A 9,119-nucleotide genomic window follows, 5' to 3' on the forward strand; every position below is an offset into this window, starting at 1 on the left:
AATGAGTGAGTGGACAAATGAATGTCTTCCAATCCCTCAATTTTGTTGTAGTTGTTATCCTACAAATGTATTTGTGTACTTGCACCCAGAAAGCCAACAGGATGTTACGTGTCATTTTTGAACACAGCATTTTCAAAAAGCTCAAAAGATTCTCAAGTCACTGCACACTGTGACTTGAGAAAGGCTGTAGGTGTTGTGTTGATAATGTCAGGTGGTTGGCAGGGAGTCTATGGATGCCAGTGCTCTGAGGGGGCGTGTCCTAGGGCACTGTGGGTACGTGCTGTTCCTCTCCCCAGGTGTGTATCTGTCCCCAGGTGTCTTCCTGTCTTTCAGCCTGTTATGATGTCTTGGATGCTTTGGTGAGGTGTTTCTGTCACAGAGACTATTTATCCCCACTTCTCTTCCCTGTCGTCTCTCCACCTGTACCTCTAGATGTATGAGTCAGGGAGACTCCCTCGGCTCCCTTGCCCCCTCACATACACAGCCCTGCCCCAGTCTTGGACCCCTCCCTTTCACAGTGGGCCCTGTTGCTGGGCTCTGGGTTGCCATAGTGACGGTTGCCAAGTCCCTGAGGCTGATAGCCAGCGATGGGGCTGTCGGCTCCATCCACGCGGGAGGCTGAGGGGGGCTTCCCATTGTGTGGAGAAGGGGATGTTGCCAAGACAACCAACCCCCACTAAGGGGCAGGGACCAGCCCTTCCACCCCCCCCAACCTCCCCACCTCAGGCTGCTCCAGTGTGGGCTCCGAAGGCAGGCGTAAATTCGACAGCCCAGCACCTGGCCTCCCAGTTTTCAACATCCCTCCTGCAGCGCCTGCACCTCTTAGGACCCAGACCTCTTGCTGAGACAAGGGGAAGGGTCCCAGTGGACAGAGGAGGAGAAGGGGGACCCCTTGACCTCCAGGCAGATGGGAGACAGCAGGAGGGAACCTAAAGTCAGGGGCAGGGTTGGGAGGGCAGAGGTTGTGACCCCTGCTGACTCGCTCCAGTGATGCTCCTGACGGCTGCTTTTGTGGTTGGAGAATGGGGCTGAGTCTGGGGGGCTGGGCACCTGGGCTTTTAGGGGGAGAAGAGCCTGGGCTATGGGTACACAAGCAGCCAGGAGATGGGCACTTGATGCCCGACTCCCTACTTTCTTCAGATCACCTACATTCCTTCTCCCCATGTGAGTTTTCAAGTCAAACTCTGAGTCAGAGGTCCTGATAGGGGTGGTAGGAAATACCTTAACACATTTCCACCACTTTGCTACTAATTGTAACTTGCCTCACCACCCAGGTCAGGTGCTTTGATTTAGTGATAGACACTGGCAGTCCCATACATTCTTATTTGAGTATACCAGCAAGCCCCTCCCACCTGGGTTCTCTCTCCGAGGGGTGAGGGAGTGATTAAAGGTGATTGCCTTCCTCAGCCTCTCCAAGCCCAGCATCCCTTCCCATGTACTGAACCGCATACCTCACCACTCCAACCGTCCTTTTCTCTGCCCATTCCCCTTGGTTTCCTGTGATCCAACCCTTAGCTCTGAAGCCATCCTATCACCAGATTCACATCCAGTCATTCTCCAGTCTTCTTGTCAACTTTTAAAGTTTTTTATTCTTTTTTTTTTTTTTTTTTTTTTTTTTTTTGGTTTTTGTTGTTCAAATTTCCCTTTTACAGTAAAACTATTGAGGTGACGGCTGTACCCCGCCACCTCCCCCATGGCAATATCAACTTCCTGTTCCCTGGAAGGAGCTGGGAACTACAGCACCAGAGAGATGATTTGGTCTCTGGTAACAAAGCAACCATCTTGGCTGGTGATTGAGGTGGCCAACTTGGTGCCCAAGGGCAGTTTTGATCTAATAAAATTGAGCTTGGAGGAAACTGAGGCAACAGCCAACTGAGCACTAGAAGGCAGGAAGAGGTATAGACTGGAAACTATGGAAACAGCAGCCGTTGCTAAGTACCACTGTCATCTAGACCAGTCTAGGTAGGCCACCATTTTGGTCACTAAGAAGGGAGCTGTGTTGAGTTTGAAGAGAGGATGGGATGAACAAGACAGCCATCTGGTTACTGGGGGAGAACACATGGGCTCTTGGGGCAGTTCTGTGATTAACAGAGATTATATTGGGATATGGAAAGGGAAGAACAAGACAAATTAGGCCTGCCACAGCAGATGGCAGTCATCTTAGCTGTCCTAAAATCACACAGAGCACAAGGGAAGGGAGATCCTGGGAAGTGCCACTGAATACTAGGAAAGTCCTCCTCAGTCCATCTCTGTCCCCTTATAGTCAGTAAGCTCCAGCTTCCTCCTGAAACAGGAAGTTCCTCCTGCCCCTTTCTCCACAGGGTAAGAACCATCCACCTCCCACCCCCCAACCCCCAGACTAAGCCACTTGGAGTTCCAGCCAGACCACTTCCTATTTCAGAAGTGCTACTTCCTGTCCTGGATGAAGGCACTTCCAGTTCCTGCTGCACTGCTTCTGCCACTTCCCAGGCCATTTCTGTCCAGGCCTGGTCACTTCTTGACTGGAGCAAGTCACTTCCTGTCCCAAGTGGCCCATTCAGCATCAGACCATGTCCACAATGTCCCGACAGGTTCATATCTTGCTATCAGCCACTGGACAAAACGGGACACTTCTTCTCATGGTAGCTGTCATGACCCAACCACCCCAAATGGCTGGAGTAAGTACGTAGAGGCCTGGGGCAGGGCAGAGAAGGAGGCCCTGCTGCCCATGCCCTGAGCTGGGGTGGAGTGCCAGAGCCTTCCCCATAAGGCCCCCATTTTTGGCGGACTGAGAGGAGCAGTTGTATGAGAGGTCAGAAGGGAGGCCAAGAGCTAAGGGCAAAAATGCTTTGACACCCCCACCCAGGAGTTGGGAGAGGCACAGGATAAGAAGCCAAGAGGGTAAAGGGAGATGTAAGGAGGAGGATGCTAGGGAAGAACAGAACAGACCTAGAGACAGGAGAGAGAGAAAGAATAAAAGATAAGACAGAAGAGAAAAACTGTGAGAGGCAGAAGGAAAGAGGTGCCAACCAAAAGACAGACTGTCCCCTCCCCTATTCTGGGTGGATGAGGGAAACAAGAACACTTGGGTCATGGTCAGAGAGGAGGCTGAGCCTGTGTCCCCTCGTCAAGGGATACAGAGACAGAGGGGTGTCCATGGCCAAATCAAAGGCCAGGAGGGAGTGAAGCGGAAGTCTTAAGGGATCCTAAAAGTGGAGACCAGGGCAATAGCCAGGAGGAGCAAAGGAGCTGGCAGGGCAAAGGGGGCCAAGGAATTGCCAGAGGTGTCCCTCAGACCATGAATTAAACTGGAGGAGCACCCCAAAAAAGGGCTGGATTCAGGAAAGCCAGGTGGGAGGAGCCCTCATACCTTGTAGTAGATGTTTGGAGGGCTCTGGGGGGGCCCATCCTGCACGATGTACACAGGATGCCCATAGTCGCCACTCACCTTCTCATAGTGGGGACAAAAGGGGGGATCTGCAGCCCCACCACCCCGCAGAGCTATTCCTAGCTCCCCAGGCTCAGCCTCCCGAGGTCCCATTCCACCTCCCGCCCCCAGGCCCAGAGACCCTCCCCTCCCAAAGGAGCCGGGACCAGGGTGGCGACTCTCCGAAGGCTTGGCCCGCCGTCTCCGCCAACACATGGCACCCCCAGCCCCTGCCACGCCCAGCAAGAGCAGCGCCAGCCCCCCCGCTGCCCCAGCCACTGCGGGCATGCTGGGAGGGGGCAGGGGGCCTTCAGCACCCCGGGAGGTTGCATTGCTGGTGGGGTCACCTGGCAGGGAAGGGGTGAAGGAGGAAAGAGGGGGAGGGGCTGAAGGAGCAACCTGGACATCTGGACACCCAGCCCTGGGGGTCCCCATGGGCTTCCCCAGCAGTGTCCAGGACCCCTGGGAACCAGACCTCCCCTCCCCCCACACCCCACTCATAATCCAGGTGTCCAGCCCTGCAGCTCCCTGCCACGTAGTCCTCCCCACTTCTCTGACAGCACTGATTGAAGCACTGACTTGACTAATTAGTTCTAATTGAGTCTTTTCCTCATTTGGCTTCCATTCCCCTCCTACCCTCCCATCTTCTCTTCTCTTTCCTGTATCACCACCCCCAAAAAGGGAGAGGGAAAGAGAAGGCAAAGGTAAGGGAGATGGGGATCTGAGAGCAGAGAGGGCAGGGGCTGGTCCCCTGGTTTCATACCTGGCATGCTCTCTTTCCCAGGTTCCAGGCTGTGTGCTGCCCCTCGGTCTCTCTCCATGGGCATTTCAGACACAGGTTTTCGGGGAATGGCCCCTCCTCGGGGACCTGGAGATGAGGAAGACCCAAGTGGGGGGGCTGAGACAACTGCCCCTTGACTGTGATGGTACTGTGATGGACCTCCCTCAGCTTGTAGCAGGTATCCCACAGCCCCACTCACTTTGTCCCACTCGGAGAAGCACTTTCATGCCTCTGGTTAGGCACACACCTCCCTGTAAGCTCTCCAGGCCTTCCCGGGTCCCATCTGATGTGGCTGGGAGAAAAGAGCAGAGGGAGAGGTCGGCATTCCAGGATCTAACCCTTCTAACCCTTATTCTGTTCCTGTGCCCTGGCAGGACAGCATAGGGGTCTCCCTCTTGAATCCAATGGTTCCCTTCCCTCACCAGTCCTCCATCCCAGGGGCAACCTCCCATCTGACACTGCCCTCTGCCCAGCAGTACCAATTATGTAGTAATCATGGTGCGAGCGGAACTCATGGCCCCAGAGGTTAGGGCTGTACTCTTGGAACTTGATGGTGAAGCGGAGATCCAGGTCTGGCCGATCACAAGTGAGAAGGAGGTTTGGGGCAGGGGGTGCCTCGCAGCGCCGGCCCTGGGCACCCCCTACCAGGTACAGCTTGTAGAACTCATAATTAGGAGAGGAGTGGGGGCCAGGAGGTCGGGCCCGGGGGCAGAGCAGGTCTAGACGGTCCCCAATCTGAGGGTAGAGCACATAACCACCCTCTGCCTGGAACCTATGGGGAGGAGGACGAGGTGGGCAAGGAAGAGATGTCAGGGGTGTGGCACCAGAGCTTTCCCTCCCTCACCCGTAACCCTCCAGGACAGCAATGCTTAGTTCCTGCCTGCCTGCCTTTGTCTGAGTGGAAAGTCTGTTCTTTGAGCACAGGCACCAAGGATTCTGAGAGCTCATATCAGAAGCAGCAGGAAGCCAGGCTCAGAGGTCTCCTGCCCCTTGGTGTGCCCAAATGCACTCTTCAGCCCGCCCTCACCACATGCACACTGCCATCTCCCGCTCCATCACTGGCGCCGTTACCATGGCAACAGGATGCCAGTTACCAAGGAGCTGGCCTCTCTGGAACCACACAGCCCACCCCTCCCAGGTGATTTCACTATTCCATGGCAGTCAACCATGGGGGCAGAGTCTCCCATTCTCCGGGCCACCAACAAATTTCAGGGCAAAGGAGGCAAGGTAGGGGTGAGGAAAGGGGTGTGGAAGGTGATCCAGACCAGTGTCCCAAGTTAGCCAGTTACTGGGAAAGGAGACAAATGTCTAGCTTGGCAATGGTCCTAAGTGGGGCTAATGGGAACGAGGGTGTGGAGTCCAGCTGTTCAGGTCACTCCCTTGCTCAGTTCTCCCATGCTGGGGCTCAGACTTCCCAGGGAAAATGCTCTATCACTTTGGAGTTGAAGTAGTTGACTTTCCTAACCACAACTAACCCTGCATCTTCAGGACCAGTGGTCTGGGGAATCCATCAATCTAGCACAACCACAAACTATGCCTCCCTGCACTTCCTTGCATCTTCATAGCTGAGACAGGGTCTCAGGTCTAGGTCCCAGGGGACTACTTACTGCCTGGTATCTTCTCAGATTCCCAGATTACCCACACCCTCCCACCCAACATTCCAAAGAGCCCCCAGGACACCCTGCCTTTTCTCAACTTCTTCAGATAAAGCCTAATTTACGTCCTCAAGCCACCCTAGATACTCAAACTGCAGCCCCAAGTTGGAGGGTGGGACAGCCTGAGCACAGAAATGATATTGAAATTATTCCCAAAGAGATATGGGAAGAATGGAGGAATACGAGGACAGGGAAGTGAGAGGAAGGCTAGGAAGTAAGGAGAAGAACAAATAATCCCAGCCTTCCTTTCATAAGCATATACTATGTTTGAACACCTTACCTCTAACCCTCATAACAGCTGTAAGAATTGAGGATACAAACTCAGAAAGGTTAAGTGACATGCCCAAGGCCACACAGCTGAAAGCAGCAGAGCAAGGATTAAGACCAAGAATTTGATAAGCTCCAAAGCCCACCCCCCTACCATGGCCTTCCACAGCCTCCCCAAGGAGGTAGTTTTCAAAAAACAGAACCCTTTTGCTAATGGGAAGGGTAACTGCACTAGAGGCAAGGGACCCAGATGATGTCCCCAAGGCTCTGTCCTACCCTGTGTGACTTAAAGTTTCATCTGACCCCTGGCCTCTTTTCAGAGCACAGCAAGCATGGAACAGAGGCCCTGATGGAAGAGTTTGCAACATAGACAGGAGGAGGGGGCAATGGAGTCCTCAGGACTACAGAGGCAAGAAGGAAAGAAGGAGGCTTGAGGGGGCTCAAGTCTTCCTCCAGAAATTAATCCCCAAGACAGGAAGGGAGGAATATGTCCTGGCCGGGAAACTGTTCAGCCAGGATTCACCAAACCTCTCTGGCTGTGGGCAAGAGTTGGGAGACAAGACTACCAAGTCAAGAAGCCTTGGGAAAGCTGTTTCCAGAGCACCCAAACTAAGCCCCCCTTTCCTTCCATTTCCAACACAGAGCCCCTTCTGGGAGGGAGTCACCCCTGCCTTCCCCTCAGCGCCTGAGCAGCCCCTACTCATCGGTTCTCTCCTGAGAGCTGACATTAACCAGGCTACCTCCAAGCCCGCCCAATGCAGGTCTCCCACAGATCCAAATAGCCACTCCACTGCCCTCCCGCTACCCACAAACTTTTTATCTTTGCCCCCTTTGAGGTTTCCAAACTCCTGACACATGGTCATTACCACCCACCTCCAGCTCTGTGTGGGACCCAGGTATCTGGCTCCCGGGATCACTGCTCTCTAATAACCCATCACCTAAGATCAGGGCTCCAGCACCTTCCCTCCACCCTCCTCCCTGCTTAGGGAACCCAGGTCTCCCTGTCCTCAAAGATCCCATACCCCTGTCCATAGGGTCTGGGGTCTCCCCAGCCCCAGGCCGCTCACCTCTTGTTCGCCGAGTTCCAGTAGACAGGCTCTAGGCTGAGCCCAGACACCAGCCCCCAAAAACCCAGCAGCAGCAGGGCCCCGATTCGCACGCCCCCCGGCCCAAAATGGGGGGCCCCCATGACCCCGCCAAGGCCTGGGGGGCGGGGCACCAACTCCCCCAAAGTCGCTCACCCCCAGGGGTGACTGTCTTGGCTGCCTGGCTGTTGGGCGAGATCACCCCGGTGAGTAGCTGATGCCCCCAGCTCCCTCGCGGACCCGCTTCCTGCTCTGCCCGCGCCCCGGTTCCAGAGCACTCAGCCCCACAAGAGCTCTTCCAGGGGCCGTCTGCAGGCGCCCTACGCGCCCGGGGCCCACGCGCCAGCACCGCGGGAATTGTGCGCCGGCCTAAGTAGGGGACCGGGGGACCTGGGGGCCAGGCGGGGGCGGCATGGGGCGCCGGGCAAGGGAGCGAGGAAGGGGACGCCGAGCCGGAGCTCCAGCCTCGCCGGGATTGAGGGCAGCGGGCTAAGGGAGGAAACCAGTCCCGAGCCCAGGAGGGGGGAGTTAAAGGAGAGGCGGGGAGGGGGAGAGGATGGTGGAGGGAAAAACCGGAGCTGGAGCACAGGCGGAGCGGGCGGCAGCATCCCGCGGCCCACGCCCCCCACACCTCCCTCACCTCGCGCACCTCCCGCCCGCCGCCCCGCCTCGCTGCCTGGCGCGGTCTCTCACGCCCCCTTTGTCTCTCTGAGTCTCGGTCTCTGGGTTGCTGCGCGTCTCCCCTCCTGCCCTCCGATCGCCCAAGCGGTTGGAATCTTCCTTTCTCGGATCCAGAAAGACTCTCACCCTCTCCACCCCGAGGAACCCACCCCTATTACTCCCGCAGCCTTCTCCTCCTCCATCCCAAAACAACATCGCTTTTCCGAGGCGGTCTGCAGAGAATAATAATAACAACCTTGATGGCTAGGCACTTCACAAAGTGTGGCTGAGTTGATCGTCACGACTACCTGTGTGAAGTAGGAGGAGCTGAGCTACCGATCCCATTGCAGTGATGAAGAAACCGAGGTTCAGGAAAGGACCCCATGACTTGCCCAAGGTCATATAGGGAATCTAGAATAAAGCTGCAAACCAAACCGATACAGAGCTCCCGATCCTGGGGTTCTTTGGTCACAGATTCCTGATTCTTTACTGTTATATGGGGCTCAGGTGAAAGACTAGAAATGAGGGGGTAACTTGTACCCTTCTTAGGTGGTTGTGGGAAGAAGTGAGGTGGGAGAGAGGGAAGGGGTACCTACCTACAAACTCAAACCAGCACTGCTCTGGAAGGGCTGTTTCCAATTATCCTGGGGGAAGGGAGGTGTTGCCTTTTTGGGTGTAAGAACCCAGCTTTCTGCACCTCCTAGCAGGGGGGACATTCCTCTCCTTCCCACTCAAGCCTCCACAGGCCTTTCCTTTCCCTTTGATTGTGAGGTCTCCGATCACGTTCCCTGCTGACAGTATTTCTTCATAAGACCCCCCTTCTCAGCGTTTGGCAAGGTGTGTATGGGGAGGAGGGAAGGCTGAGGGATAGAGACCAGCACCAGCTGCCAGACCATCACCAGTTGCAAAATGAAGCCCCTCACCCTTGTCTTGCATTTAATCGGGAAGACTGAATGTGAATGCGACATCTATATTTTTCGACTCCTCTAGGCTTTCATGTGTCCTTGACTCTGGCTACTGGGTTGCCTGCCTCCTGGGGGAGCCCAGAGGAGGGGAGGCAAATGTGCCAATACTCCTTCAACAGAGTAGAGTAATGGTCCCTCTGCTGCTGGATTATGGTAAATAGTGTGGAGCACAAGTGAGCTGGTATCTTGTCTGTCACTGTCTACAGTCTCACACAGTCACACCCAACAGTCTGACACTCCTGCTAGGCCTAGCTCACCCTGACCCCTGTTGCCCCCACCTCCAGAAAGGGAGTTCGACCA

The 9,119-nt window shown here is 55.3% G+C and overlaps 1 protein-coding gene across 2 annotated transcripts; it reads right to left on the reverse strand.

Moving 5' to 3' along the window:
• Positions 1 to 1,628: 1,628 nt before the first annotated feature.
• Positions 1,629 to 9,072, reverse strand: EFNB3 (ephrin B3). 2 transcript variants are annotated; one of them, XM_079132949.1, is made up of 5 exons: positions 7,844 to 9,072; positions 4,667 to 4,959; positions 4,387 to 4,479; positions 4,170 to 4,274; positions 1,629 to 3,753 (listed from the first exon to the last, which is right to left on the reverse strand). In XM_079132949.1, exons 1-5 carry the CDS (start codon positions 8,068 to 8,070, stop codon positions 3,344 to 3,346), a joined length of 1,128 nt encoding a protein of 375 aa, XP_078989075.1. In that variant the 5' UTR covers positions 8,071 to 9,072; the 3' UTR covers positions 1,629 to 3,343. The 2 variants fall into 2 exon arrangements, with proteins under 2 accessions (XP_078989075.1, XP_078989076.1); XM_079132950.1 differs by lacking the exon at positions 7,844 to 9,072 and adding an exon at positions 7,177 to 7,787.
• Positions 9,073 to 9,119: the final 47 nt, after the last annotated feature.

The sequence above is a fragment of the Sciurus vulgaris genome (genome assembly GCF_902686455.1).
Source record: "Sciurus vulgaris genome assembly, chromosome: 3".
Classification (NCBI taxonomy): domain Eukaryota; kingdom Metazoa; phylum Chordata; class Mammalia; order Rodentia; family Sciuridae; genus Sciurus; species Sciurus vulgaris.